The 14515-nt window shown below is 49.9% G+C and overlaps 1 protein-coding gene across 4 annotated transcripts in view; it reads right to left on the bottom strand.

The window, feature by feature from the left end:
• Positions 1 to 37: 37 nt before the first annotated feature.
• HDLBP (high density lipoprotein binding protein) overlaps positions 38 to 14515 on the bottom strand; it is a 41149-nt gene continuing 26671 nt past the window's right edge. For all 4 annotated transcript variants that reach the window (XM_087740788.1, XM_087740789.1, XM_087740790.1 and 1 more), the window contains exons 11-28: positions 14054 to 14132; positions 13220 to 13359; positions 12812 to 12916; positions 12439 to 12552; positions 12024 to 12110; positions 11727 to 11858; positions 11199 to 11417; positions 10123 to 10344; positions 9676 to 9894; positions 8822 to 8960; positions 7906 to 8060; positions 7151 to 7255; positions 6285 to 6419; positions 5563 to 5706; positions 5187 to 5372; positions 3846 to 3962; positions 3250 to 3378; positions 38 to 2494 (exon numbers count right to left, since the gene is read on the bottom strand). In XM_087740788.1, coding sequence (XP_087596914.1) covers positions 2408 to 2494; positions 3250 to 3378; positions 3846 to 3962; positions 5187 to 5372; positions 5563 to 5706; positions 6285 to 6419; positions 7151 to 7255; positions 7906 to 8060; positions 8822 to 8960; positions 9676 to 9894; positions 10123 to 10344; positions 11199 to 11417; positions 11727 to 11858; positions 12024 to 12110; positions 12439 to 12552; positions 12812 to 12916; positions 13220 to 13359; positions 14054 to 14132 — 2514 coding nt within the window. In that variant the 3' untranslated portion in view covers positions 38 to 2407. The remainder of the gene's footprint in view (positions 2495 to 3249; positions 3379 to 3845; positions 3963 to 5186; positions 5373 to 5562; positions 5707 to 6284; positions 6420 to 7150; positions 7256 to 7905; positions 8061 to 8821; positions 8961 to 9675; positions 9895 to 10122; positions 10345 to 11198; positions 11418 to 11726; positions 11859 to 12023; positions 12111 to 12438; positions 12553 to 12811; positions 12917 to 13219; positions 13360 to 14053; positions 14133 to 14515) is intronic.

The raw sequence follows: 14515 nt of genomic DNA, 5'->3' as shown, positions 1-14515 counted from the left end.
CAACCCACCAGTAGAAATAATATTCGTGACACTCCAAGCTGTTTCAGGTTTTATTTTAGAATTTATAAAATTCCAGTGTCATCCATACTCATGAGCCTTTTTACATGTTTGCATATAGTCTCCAAATTCCAAAGTTAAGGCCAAGGGATCATTGCTATGGAAACGTACAATATGGAAGACGTCAAAGAGAGGAAATGGACACATGCCACAGTCTGCTGCAGAAGGAGGGTGGGGGGACAGTACTAGGTACAATCACTTCATGACCTTCTTTAGAGTGGAGGGTCGGGCTATGGGGCACGAGCCCAGACAGTGGTGCCCCAAATGTAAAACAAGCCTAGCTGTGCAACTGGTGAGGGCACGGGGGGGCATAAAGAAGAAGAGGGGGGCGATAGGCTTGGTGACATAGTACAGACCTAAGCTACAGGGGTAATAACCATTTTCTGACAGACACAGATGCAAGGGTGTCACCCTAGTTCTGTCTGACCCACCCTGTCTCCTGTGCTGGAGGCAAGCCCACACTGTCCTTCTGGGGCGATCAGGTGCCCTGCAACGGGCCATGGTCAGCTTCAGTCATTTCTCAAACTTAAGCAGAGCACTGTGAGGTTTTGGTTCAACTTCTGCAGAGCAGCCTCTTCCAAGAAGAGGTGGCGCAGGAAGAAGCATTGGCATGTCAGGCCTGCCGGACAGAGGGAAAGGCAAGAATGCTGGGCTCAGCTTGCTGGAGTTTTGGGCCTTTGCTCCATAAGCAGCACTAGAGAAGAGAGGCTAGGGCCTCCTGCTTGTCCAAGAGCTGAAGCAGCTGGGATAGAGGAATGGCTCAGACTACAACCTCTGTAGGACTGAGGCAGGGTAAGGAGGGAACACAGAAACCCCACGCTCCCCACCTCCCTCCACAAAGACGTGTTTTTCCTCTTACTGGCTGGAGGAGTTGGGACACAGCCCCATTCAAGCAAGCCATGGCAGGGCCTAGGCGCAAGCAGCCCAGAGTACAGAGCATGGATCACCCTCTACCGCCTGTACGATGGAAGCCTCAACACACCACGCCGTCAGCCCCCCAAAGCCGTCAGAGCAGAAGCCTGGCTTACAACCTCTGCAGTCGAGGGCTGCAGCAAGGCTGTGCCTATGGCCTTGGGGCTGAGCCCTGTCCTAGCTCAGCGAACAGTCCTACGGTTCTCTCTGATTATGGTTCTCTCGCCTGCCTCATCATCACTGTGCTCAGCTTCCCTCTGAAGGAGCTCCCATAGCCACTTGAAGACAAAAGGCTCCTCTTGCTTCTCCTCCATGCTTCTGCTCTGGGTGCCAGGGCAAGAGCTGGTACAGCTGCTTACCCACTTACACTGAGAGGCCACCATCGTACTGACTTTTGAGGTAGAAAGAAGGCAATAGTAATAGGTGTCCCTACTGCTCATGCCTAGATGCTGCAGTGCCAGCAGAGTACTACAGCTTCTCAAGGCTGTGCTTCACTAGCTTCTCCTGGGCCATGCCACCGCAGCAACCTTGGCCGACCCAAATCTGTCCCATCCGGTGATATCGTCATGTGCTGGCTCGCCTGCCTGCTCACAGCGTTGGCTGTTGGGAAGGGTGAACGAGGGAACGTGGGGAACTAGGAGCGGGGTCTGTCATCACGCACTGGAAGACTCATCAAGCGTGCAGGCTGGGGCTGTGCTTGATGTGGCACAGGGGCGCGCTCCACTCAGAGGTGTTTACCTGACCAGGGTAGCTGTACGTTGTTCTGGTCCCTTGCATCTCTGCTGCCTCTACAGCCTATTGAAGGTTTTGTTCCTTTAAAAAGCAAGTTTCTGACCTTTTAGATTATTTTAAGCTCTCCCCACAGTCAGCTATCAGCACTAAATGAATTTTTGGCAGTTAAAAGGAAAAAAGTTGATTGCACTCTACGGAGGTAAGGTAAGGCCTGGGATAAACACAAAGGAAAGAGGGCAAACGTTTTGGCTTTAGAAAGTCAAGGAAATTTATTTCCTGAGGTCATGAGACAGGAAGTAGATTCCTAGCCACAGTAAAGGAGGTCTCCTAATGAAGGCGAGAATGCCTAGTAAGACATGCTCAAGAGAGCAGATTGCTCTGCTAGGGCTTGGGAAGCTGCAAATCTTAGCCACTTTGAGTCAATTATGAAGTGTCTAACAAAAACACACACATTTAGTGTTTGAATCTGAGTGGAAGTCTTGTTCCAAAGGAGGAAAGAATAACCATCAAGAGATGAGGGTGGGTCCTAGCCACGGTGATAGCTGAGGGGAGCAGGATGGGGTCTAGCACTCCAGACACCATTAGGAGACCTCCTGGGGCAATTGACTTGTGCTCCAGCCGCTGGGTCAGATTTCAGACAGGAAGTATTTGTGGCAGGTTAGTGTCAGGTCAGCGGGCTGGAGGAGATGTTTCTGCTTCCAGGTCATTATCGTTTGGGTCCCCAGGGAAGAGTCTTGGGGGCCACTTGAGCCCCAAAGCTGGGGAAGTCTTCAGAACTGCTCATATCAGGGGCCTAGAGCAAACAAAAAGGGAACAAGTTAAGCACTTGCCCTGCTGCGAACCTGCACAGTGCGCCCCTGAGCTAAGCAGCATTTGTGATGTCCCATGAGCAGAGACAATGGGTGAGGGCCGAAAGGGATCATTATGTCCTTAGGACTGGCCCAGGATGGACGGTCGAGCCATCTAGAGATGACATTTAGGAGGGTGCAGGTAGGAGCAAATGGCAGGCAGATCAAGGGCTCCGAGGGTGCAACCTCAGTAATTCGGTCACCAGAGTAGGGTCAGGCCAGCCCTGCAGCAGCACCACGGCAGCTGAGGACAGAGCTGCCACATGTCCCTGCTCACTGCTCCTAGCCAGAACACAGCTGCAAACATTGAGCCGGTTCTATGCTGCAGCACAAGAGTCAGAAGTCTCAGGGCCCCGTCCCTACCCCCAAAAAACAGAACGACCTGGCAGGACACTTTGCAGCAGGGGTCCCCTCATTCCCGAACAGCTCCACATTGGGGTAGTCAGTGTGGGCAAGACACTTTCTTTGGATGAAAGAGACAGCAGTGCTTTGGAAGCTGGAGAGAAAAAGCCCAGGCCTGCCCTCAGCTTGCACAAGCCACAAAGAGCAGGAGGGCCCTTCACTGCTTTCTCTGCCATCAAGGGAGGGAGAGTGCTCTGTTTCCCCAGGCAAGATAAGAGGGCCAGACCTCAGAGCAGGTCCTTGGCAGAGGGCGCCACACTCCCTGTGCCCTCAGGCCCATAGCAGAGGCAGCACTCACCTTTTCGTTGTTGACAGTGGCCCAGGGGGCATCTCTCACCACAAAGCCCTTGGATGGGGCCTTGGATTCTTCATGTGAAGAGGGCTTCATATATACCTGCATTGCCTCGTTGTCCACCACATCTGCAAGCTGCAGTGACACAGCCCAGTTAGGGGGCAGATCTTGATAGTTCCTCAAACTGGTGTAACATGCCTCCCCCCCATCTCACCATGCTGCAACCCATCCAAGGTCACCAGCCTGTTCTACAATGATCAAACACATTGTTTCTGCACTAGTTTGATGGCTACCAACTCCTAACTGATGCAAGCTGCAGCAAGGCAAGTGTGTGCACATCCTGGTGGTGTCCGGCATTCTCATTCACCGTCCCTTCCTGGGCAGTGGGGCCAGCCCTTGCACTGCTTCACAGAGCACAGCCTGGGGCTCTGCGCCCAGTTGGTCTGAAGGACAGTTGCAGATGAGGGCCGACTACCACCTGCACAGGGCTCGAGTTCTCCAATGCAATGGTAGAAAATACCACATGGAGATAGTTCAGGCATCCAGCTCTGTGGCAGAGGAAATCCTTGCTAAGCCCCTGCACAGATTTGCTGAGCACTTACATATTCCTCCTCCAAGTTCAGGATGTGATCGATGGCTTCTTCAACATTCTCAGGGAGTCCTGTCACAGTCACACAGTTGGGGTCAGGAGCTCCACTCTGGGGAAAGCGAATATCTACCTGCAACACAAGGAACAGGATGGGACTTAGACCTGCACATCTGAAAAGCCACAGACTTCCCATGACCCTTGTCATTAGATTCACAGAAGAGAAAAGGCCTGATCTGTTCACTGCCACAAGTCTGTTTAGGACCTCCCTAGTTCAGATGCTGGGGGGTGCACTGGAATATACCTGGCCCTGAAGCCTGTCCAGTTCCCCCATGAAGGAAGGCAGAACAGAGTCTGCCAGTAACAACCCATCTTCCAGCAGCCCTTGCTGTTCTCACTGCCCAGAGGCCCACTGCCTTCTGTGCAGCACTTGCAGCAGAGGCAGAAGAAGGCCGCATTTCCAGACAGTGGCCTCACACTGCTGCAAGCATTTTCACGATCAAGCCATTAGCATGAAGCACGATAAGCTTTCTGTCTCCTCCACAGACAGAGTAATCCTAGCTGACAATCATTTTGTGGAGCTGGCTTAGTGTACCCTCTACACAGCCACTGGGCTCTCCGACAGCTTGCCTTCCAGATGGATGCAAGAAAGCCACACAAGACAGGACCAAAATCAAAGGCTGCTCATTTGGGAACCGAACAGCTTGTTTCAACAACTGAGCCCAGTCAAGATGCAAGTCTCCAAAGCCTCATCACTTTAGATTCACATTCGCTACTGCCACATGCTGTGGCACGCTGCTACTGCCACATGCTGTCAGAGCAAAGGTCCCTGCCCTTCCCAGAGTCAGCTCACTTTGCCAAATCTGGAGCCCTGAGAGTGGGTCAAGATTCCCAAAATCAAGGGAATCAACAGTGGCCTAGAGAGACAAAGAAATCCAGAGGATTTCCTTGAGTTAAGGTCAAGCTAAGGCAGTCTGGGCACATTCCCCTCCCATAGCCCCGCAGGAATAGGCCTGACTGTCCACTTCCAGTAACTAGAGTAGCTGACATAACCACCTCCTCCCTTTGAAGACCATCCAGGATGGCAGGGAGGAGGCTGAGGATGTGTGAGGATGCTTCAGCTGGTGTCTGGGTGTGGTGTCCAGATAGCCCAGCTGTCCTGGGGCATACCAGGGTGCCCTGGCCCAGGGATTCTGCTCACATGTTTGTGGTGACAGAGCTGGAGGTGAGCAGGATAGTACTGGCTTTTCTTTAGCCCCTAGCACCAAGCTGCTACCAAGCTCTTAGCACAGGAGCAAGCAGCACCACTAAACACCCAGGCCCAGCCCAGCCTGTGCTGCATCACCCCACCGCTCACCTTGAACTCATCCATGATTTTGCGGATGGCTTTACCACGTGCGCCAATGATGCGTGCATGAACACGATGGTCCAGAGTCACATCCTCAGAGACCATCTGCTCCAGCTCACCAACGATCTTCATGATGGCATCCCGGGCAGCCTCAGCATTCTTCTCATAGCCAGTGATGGTGATCTGATCTTGGGCCTGTGGTACAGGGAAATGTGTGAGAGACCAGGCTCATAAGCAGCTGAGCAAGCCTTCTCCTGGCTAATCCCTTTTACCTTCCACCTTATCCAAAGGCAGCACAGGGAGGTCACAGCCTTAGAGAAGATGCTGTGCTTCTTATGCTCAGAGACAACCAGCAGCCCTCCTTGCACCTCCTCTGACCTCTCACCTGGCTTTCATCATCCTTGTCAGGGAACTGGATGTTGACCTCATGCTCTGTGCGTATCTGGGTGATCACTGCTCCCTTCCGTCCAATGATTTTAGGGTGATACTTGGGATCCACAGTGACTGTCAGCTTGAAGCTTCGCAGGGCCTGGAACAGGAGAAGCAGAGTGAGATACAACAGTAGGGAACACACCATGGCTGGTCAAGTGATGTCCATCTAAGTCCCAGCATTTCCTTCTGGCTTCTGAGATATGCAGAAGAGATTCTGCAGGGTCACGCCTGAGTGTACATGGCTACAGAAGAGCACCCAAGACATCTGTCTACCGGGGCCAAATTCAGCAAGAAACTACAACTAGCAAACAACCATCCAACTCATCCCTCACCTATTTATTCAGAGCTGTGATAAGGATTCAATGAGAATAGGTACAGAGAGACTCCTAGCACAGTGAGTTTCCCACCCTGCAGTGTCTCAAAGGTACATGAAGGTGTGATAGAGCCCTGGGCAGTCCAAAGTTACCTAAAGTAGAATCCCAAAACTCTCCTGTCAGTTCATGTTAAATGGGTTACATTTGGGTAACCCACTCATGAGCACTCCACACCTGCAGAGCGACTAAGGGTGCTCTTAAAAGGAGAGAGGTTCCAGGAGCCTGCACAACTTCTGAAATGAACACCCAGAGGCTGAAGCCTTGTTTGGCTGGAAGAAGGAAGGACAGACACAGGCCCTACCCGATCCTCTTGTTCAGCTTGCAGCTCCTTCACTCTTTCCAGCAATCCAGCCTTGGCACGGTCCAGGTTGGTAGCCAGCCCAGTGATGGTGATGATATCTGACTGCAGCTCAGGAGCAGGGACCTGGATGTTCACCTGAGTAACAAGTAGCCATTACCATTTTGTATCACTGCTCACTGCAGGTTGGTATCTCGCTGTCTCCCCTGCTGCCAAGACCAACTCCCACCCAGACAGCCTGAACCACAGAATCACAGAATGGCTGAGGTTGGAAGGGACCTCTGGAGGTCATTTGGTCCAACCCTCCTCCTCAAGCAGCGCCACCTAGAATCAGTTGCCTGGGACCATGTCTAGATTTTTTTTTTAATAGAACCCTGCTTCTTCAGCTGTTATCTATATCAGATTGTTTTGCTGTGGGGCTTCAGCCCCCCAGCAGTCCCTGTGCCAGCCTGGAGAGGCTAGGAAACAAATACACGTTCAACAGCGTCGTCTGCAGCCAACCTGCATCAGCCTCAAGAGTCCCTATGGGCTTCTGGGGAATTCTCCCAAATGGGCAAGCAGAGCAGAGCTGTTTCCCATGGCCTAGGAGGAAAACTCTGACACTGGTGAGGAATCCCTGTAGGCACCAAACAAGTCATGCAACACTCATGGCATCAACACTGATCATACAGCTTCAGCACGAAAGCTACCGAGCCCCAGAGCCAGGGACTAAATCACACAGGTCTCATTTTCTTATTACAGAGCCTGTATTCCATGGGCAAGCCACAATGAAGGTCTTGAGTATGTCGCAACTGATTGCCATCACCACAAACATCATCACTTACAGATTCTCCAGGACAGAGGAAATGGTAGGAAGGGCAACAACTTACTTCAAACTCATCCATCATTTTGCGGATCCCACTTCCTTTCTGGCCAATGATGTAACGATGAAGATCAAAGGGAACTTCCACCTCAATGGTGACAGGAACCAGAGCCTGCAGGGAAGGGAGCACAGTTTACCACTTGAAAGACTTCTCCTGTCTTTCAGCTTGCCATATACTTGTCCAAAAGAATGTGTTGCTGAACTGAGGTACATTCCCTTGTAGTCAGGATACAAACTCTACAGGAAAAGAGAACAGCTGCAAACACCAAGATGACCTGTTGGTTGCTAAAGCATTTTTTCCAAACAAGCAATGTTAAGCCCCGCCTCTGGGGACAGGCTGTTTTCATATCCTTGGCTTCCATCTAGCAGAGACTTGGACAACATCACTAGAGGAGCATGGCAAGGTCTGCTAAAGCTAGAATGATTCAGCCTCAATCAGCCTCTTTCTTTCCAGCTGTGCTCCATAAAACAAGCATGTCATGCTTTTATGGCAAGTAACTCAGGACTGTCTACAAGCTCTAGCAATTGCAAGGTCAGGCACTACGATTCAAGCAGCCAGGCTAAATCACAGAGCAATCAGAGGACTTCCCTGGAGCAGCAGAGACCACCTCCACAGGTAGCATCAATGACCACCTGGATTGCAACTTTGACTGAGTAGTTTTTATCACCACCACTAAAGCCTGCAGCAAGCTTCTTGCATCAGGGCATCACTACATGGGCATCACTACATTACAGGGCTAAGGGGCCTAGAAAGCCACATACCTGCAGCGCCTCCTTTGCTGCCTCACATTTCTCCCTGCGGCCAGAGATGATGATGATATCGCACTTCTTTGGAGAGCTGGGATCTGCATCCTTCCCGTCCTTGCCTTCCCCACCTTCCTCGCCATTCTCCTGCACAGCTGGCTCTGCAACAGGGGCTGAAAATATGGGAAGTCTCATGTTAAATGCACAAAGCCCCCTCCTTGCTCATTATCTCCCCCCTCCAGAGCCCGAGATGTTCAGCCTGGGCTTTGCCACAAGAGGTCAGACTGCTACGGAGGAGGTTACTCCTAGCACAGGCAGCTTGCCATGGCTTAGCCTGGAATGAGCAGAACAAGAACATCCACCAAGACAGCCTCCTCCACACCTCTCTGGACAGCATTGATATTGTGTTTGCCTGCACAGAAAGGGCCTGCAGCTGCACTACGAAGTGAAGGCTGCACTCCTATGTCAGCAGAGGCAACAAGTAAGGCTGGCAGTTTCTTCCCCAACAGGGAAGTTCACCAGCACAGCACTGGATGTTACAGCAGGATGGCTGGTGCTAGGCCAGAGTATCCAACAGGCCCCAGTTGTGCTGAATTCAGTACACTCAGCAACGAGAGCATGAGAGATCAAAGAGACCTTGGCAAGCATGTAGAGCGCTTTTTGCCGGTGTACGTCTTCGTACTCCCTGCGCTCTGTGGTGAGAACACATTCAGAACGCCCATGTCTGCAGTTTTACCTCCTAAAACTGCCCCCTCTTCCCAAGAGGGCACAGTTGATGCTAAGCCCAGATTCAAGGACACTACAGGGGACACCTGAGGTCAGTTCTCCATAGATTTTAAGTAGAACATCTCCACTGATATGGAGTGTAGGCTACACTACACTTCACTCATTTGATCACCCCAATTCCCATGCGAACGTGCATCCATGGGTATACCTGGGTTCTCCTCCCTGTCAGGGAATTTGATCTGGACACCGTAGTCCCGGGTGATCTGCTGGATCCGGGATCCTTTGGGGCCCATAATGGACCGGTGGAACTTTTGTGGGATGGTGCATTCGATTGTCACTTGAGCTTCCTGTGAGAAAGCAGAGTTGCTGTATTGCAACACAGCCTCTTTCACACCAGAAAACAGGATGCTTGTGCATGGTGAAATCCATAATGAACACAGTAAGGAGTTAGAAAAGATAACCGCTGCTGACAGGGGAAGAACTGAAAGTTTCCTAGAATCTTTCTTCTCTCAGAGAAGTTAGCAGAGGATTTCTTAATGAAGGCTGCCTCCAACCTATGATGTTAAAGGCTTCCAAGACCAAAGCTCAAGCTCTCTTATTACCCTGAAGAGGAGGAAGCATTAGAAGAAAGGAAAAAGATAAAGAAGGAAGGAAAGGAAGAGAACACATTTGACAGCTGGCTGCTTCCAAAAGACAATACTAACACCACAAGAAACCCCAGAGAGCAACCACTGCCCAAGGCCAGGCATGGAGAGGCACAAGAAGGCTCCAATCTTTTAATGTGTAGAAGTACACCAAGGAAGGGTCTCCTATTTCCACTCCTAAAAACCAAGAAGACTGTCAGAGGAAGCAATTCTTTCATATAGCATTGCCATTTTGGAGCCAGCTGCTGTTCCCCAGGCTGGAATCCAACAGTCTGCAGACCCTATATGTTGACAGCAAAGCTTCAAATCCCAGAACTACTGTGGGACTTGTTCGCATAAAGCTTGGCTGTACCGCAGGTTCAAGGAGGGCACTGCTGAAGCAACAAAGTATACAAGAAACAACTTTCCTGTGACATACCAGGTCCTCGATGATCTCCTGGATGCGTTTCTTGGCTGCCTCCACGCAGTCCTTGGCTCCCTTGAGGGTGACTTTGTCGCTCTGGGTGCCAGAGCGCGGGAAGCTGACCATCACACCACCATACTCATCTGCGATCTCACGCAGAACTTGCCCTCTCCGGATAACAAAGTGGCGGTGGTGCTTGGGGTCAACAACCATGGAATCTTCAACTACATTATCCTGCCAACAGATGACAGCCAGTCAACCCTGCCTGTCCTGGTGATAAGCACAAGTTTGCTGCACTCAACAGCAATCAGTTTACAACCTCACCCCAAGTGACACCTAGGAGGATCTTCCTGAGCTCCCAATGAAGGGCAGCAGACGGTTTTAGGACAAGCAGGTCCTCCACACTGACTCGTTACATCTTGCTACAGCGATAGGCAAGAAAGGAGAAGAAGTAGTTCATACCAGGTTCTTGATGAGGGCCTCCAACTCCTTCTGTGCCTCTTTGACAGCCTCCTCAGTTCCCATGATAGTAATCAGCTCCTGATCTTTGTCCTCAGTGGTTGGGAAGATGATGCGGGCCCCAGTGTTGTCACGCACCTTACGGATGTTGCCACCACCCTTACCAATAAGGAATTTGTGGTACTCTGGCTTTGCACGCAGGTCCACAGTGTAACTCTTTGTTTGCTGAAAGGAGTCAGATACCCAGGGAACATGTCAATATATAGAAAATACACATCAGCATCAACAGTAACCATGTAGGTATGTTACCTGCACCCACATACACTGTGTTGCAAGAGCAAGGTAGATGCAGCGTGCTGTCAAAGTCAAAAAGGTATAGAATGTCTTAAATTAAAAACACTACCTGAAAGATGTACTCAGGGCTGAAAAGCTAACTCTACGCTCAGCACGACTGGTGAGAATATGAGCAGAAAATACTTCCCTGGGAGAAGGGTGTGACACTCACACAAGGCAGCATAACCACTTGCTAACTGACTGCTGCAAGCCAGGCAGCAGAGGCAACCAATCGATCAGGAGAACATGTTCACATGCTGATATTAGAAAGGGTTTTTTCTTGCTATTAAAATGACCAGTCAGTCAGTCACAACTCAGAGCAAGGTCTTGTAACTTGAGGTTCTCAAACCTGGATATATTCAGTGAAATGGAAGAACTGGAGCTGGAATTCAGAGATTGAGAAAAAAGGAAAGGAGATATGCACAGTAAGCTGTTTCAGAGAAGCGCGGATACCCAACAGCATTCAAACCATAGGAGCAGGGAGCCTTAACCCTCTGAGTATGTCCCCAGCCTGGGCAGAGAAGCATTACAGCCAGTTCTTCTACCCATGGGGGAAGAGCTCATTGTCACAAGGATGGAAGCATAGTTTTCTTTTAATCATCCAAACTGTACTCAAATCCCTCAAAAAGACGATTAGGCTGTCTGATGCCACAGTCCTCCCAGCACGCAGAGGTGATCACTTCAACCCCCAAAAAGAAACAGCTGGCCAAAACAATTTGCTCCTTCCCCTATGAGACAAGGCTCACCTTCTCCTCTGCCAGGTGCAGCAGCTGTTTCTTGGCTTTCTCCACATCCTGGGCTGGGCCCCTGATGGTCACAGTGTCACTGCCAGAGCCCTCAGTGGGGAAGTGGATGTGGACTCCACCACACTCCTCCATGATGGAGCGGATGAAGCGGCCTTTGGCGCCAATGAGGGAATTGTGCAGTTTGGAAGGAATAGAGACCTCCACCTCTGTGATGTTGGCCTAAGAGAGGACAGTACCAGGCTATTAGTCAAGCTGCAGAAATGTGTTTGCACCCACTCTGCTTACCCTCTAACTCCCACATTGCTAGGAACTTTATAGAGCCGTGTGTAAGAAATGCCTGACCAGAGGGGTTTGAGACTGGCTACTCCTGACACGTGAGCAGCCACTAACTAGGTTTAAGAGTCAAGAACAGACTGACACATTTGTCTCCTCCCTGCCCTCCCCCACTACAAGCACTTCTTCTGTATTTATGTCTTCTAGCAACATTTTCAAGTCCCTCACCTGCAACAGGCCAGTCATTTCACTTACCAGCTCCTTCTGGATGGCAAGAATTCTGTGGCGAGCAGCCTCACAGTTTGCTCTCTTGCCTGTGATAACAATTGTCTCCGAGTTGCTGTTCTCCGCTGGGAGATCAATTTTGGTGTTGCTTTCTTCACGGATCTGCCCCAAAGGAAAAAAATAAAATCATCTCAGAGGTGTCCCATGTCAGAAAAAAGCCCTTGGAGGTTATATCTGACATCACCAGTGAGCAGGAGAGAGCAGTGAGTGGGATTTAACTGCAGGCAGTGACCATAATGAGCACTGGAGATGGGAAAGATAGCTCACCTTCTTGATGTTGGCACCTCCTTTCCCTATGATGTTTTTGTGGAATTGTTTGAAGATGGGGACAGAAATAGAAAAGCTGTTTTCAACCTAGGGGAGAAAGGAAGGGAGAACTGAAGATGACACTGTTATGACAAGTGAGGCCCCGTCCCAGGACCTTGATAAACAAACTTTTGACAATAGGCTTAGATCCAAGGAAGTTCTCTAAATGAGAACTTTCAAGAATAAGCAAAGGCAAGTACCTTCCCCTATAGCCCTTAAATAACAGGTATTACCACCTGCCCCCATCCAGCCAGAACAGTGTCCACAGCTTCCTCATCTTCAGGTGTTTCAGCCTTAGCCAAGCCAGTATAGCTCTGTTTTATTCCAGGGTTATCCAGGCATGTAGGAGAGAACAGCAGACAGAAGTCCCCCTTACCAGGTCTGCCACCATCTTCTGCATGTACTTGGTGCACTTCTCCACCTCGTTTTTGGGACCCCTAAGTTGGACAATGTCACTCTTGTGCGCAGGGTCTGGGAAGTTGATGATAACCTGCAAGAGGTGGTCATTTATAGTCAGCTCAAGCAAACGCAAGAATGGCTGTCAGACACATGCAAAGGTTGGGGAGATCCTATGCAACCCCCTTCCCATTTGGAAAAGCATAACCGTGTTAGCAGCCTCTGCCCAAAAGAACGATCTTCTCATATGTATTAGATACAGAGCCACTAAATTTATGACTTCAGTGATGATGTGTCTACTACCCAAGTAGGAAATATCCCCTCGAGATTCCTCATCTCCTAGAAAGCCTTACCTCTGGGAATTTCTCCCGGATTTCCCGGATCCGCTCACCCTTCTGCCCAATGATGGTCCGGTGGAATTTCTGCTCAATAATTAGGTCCTTGGTGCGTTCATTTTCCTGATGAGAATAGAGTTTACATTGAGTGTTCAGCAGGAGAGCCACATACTTTTATTTACCAGTTTGCTGCCTGACAGTTTACTTGCCAGCATCGTCCCTCTTTTCTCCTCTAGACAAAATTCACCCTAGGTTGACAGAGAAGGGGTATCCAAGGGAATAGAGGAATGTATCTGTGAAGAGGAACTTGCACTTGTCATGAGATCCAAGTGCTTGGCATCAAGGGGCACACACTTGCACCAAAAGGTTACAAGGGAACATAAGAGCCCAAACCCTGCGGCCTCCCAAGCATCATGTCCTACTCACCATACGGGAAGCGAGTTCCAGCAGCTCTTTCTTGGCCTGTTGTACCCCCTGTGGGTCTCCTTCAATTCTGATCAGGTTGCTCTTCTCATTGTCCGGGGGAATACGCACAGACACCTTGTAGAGGTCCTTAATCCTGTTAACTTCAAGGCAAGGACTGTGGTGACGCAGTCTGCTAGGCCAAGACTTGGAAGCAAGGCACCTTGATTATCACTGCTTAGAGGCTGTTTAAGAAGTAAATGAGCCTCTGAGAAGGGGCCAGTGGGGTGGGGTTGAAACAAGGGAAAGTGCTTTTTCACACTGGAGTTCAGCGAGAGCAGATCTGTGCCACACAAGAACCTGTACAGGTAAATACTGTGGCATCTACAGAGCCAATTGTTTGCTTGCCAGAGCGAGGCATCTGTTTCTTCCCCAAACAGCACCACATTTACATCAGAAGATGATCATTCATTTCTAATACCAAATTCTTTTTGGGGAGAAACTCACCAAGCAGATTTCCACCACCCCCAATCAGCTGCTAAAATGTAATTCACATAGAGCAACTTCAAAAAAAAAAAAAAAAAAAAAAAAAAGACAATTCTCCAGCAACAACAAAACAATTTCCTCCAGAACATGGCAAAGTAATCCTACCACTGTTCAACCTCCCAAGACACTTTCACACATTAAAGCCACCCCAAGGCCTCACTGCCCATTTATCTCCTTGTGGCAACCCCATTTCAGAAGAGCAGAGGAAATGTGACAGAGAGAGCACACTGGATGAGCTACAGAGCCCCCGATACGATCTACTGAACACGGAGAGCCCGAGCATAGGAAGGATTAGAAAGGCACCCCACTTACTGTTAGCTCCATTCTTGCCAATGAGGTGTCGGTGAAATTTGTGGTCAACGTTGATTTCTGCATAATCCATCCGGTTGATCTATAAAGAGTTGTACAGGGCTAGGTAGGGTAGGCCACCACTTCTCCTGTCTTGTGCCCTAAGTAACTGCCTACTGCCAGTATTGGCGCTGACTCTCCAGTAGTCAGCTACAAGCACTCCTCCTGCTATTAAGCAGAGCGGAAGAGCACTCCTCTGGTTTGAGCTGAGACCAACATGCTTGTGAAACATTTAAAGGGACTTGTATGCCTCTCCAGCTACAATGGAAAGAGACTCCTTTCTTCTCTGCATCAGAAGATTTAAGACCTGCTGCTCATTTTTTAAGAATGCTATGGGCGAGCTCTGTAACCAAGGGTTTCATCCACCTGCCACACAACTTGTCTTCTGCAAGTTCTGTTAAGCATGTCAAGACATCATATGGATGT

This window comes from Nipponia nippon, unplaced genomic scaffold, assembly GCF_047370975.1.
Source record: "Nipponia nippon isolate SJK-2023a ecotype South Korea unplaced genomic scaffold, ASM4737097v1 scaffold_7, whole genome shotgun sequence".
Classification (NCBI taxonomy): Eukaryota; Metazoa; Chordata; class Aves; order Pelecaniformes; family Threskiornithidae; genus Nipponia; species Nipponia nippon.
This window is presented reverse-complemented; position numbering and strand designations above follow the sequence as displayed.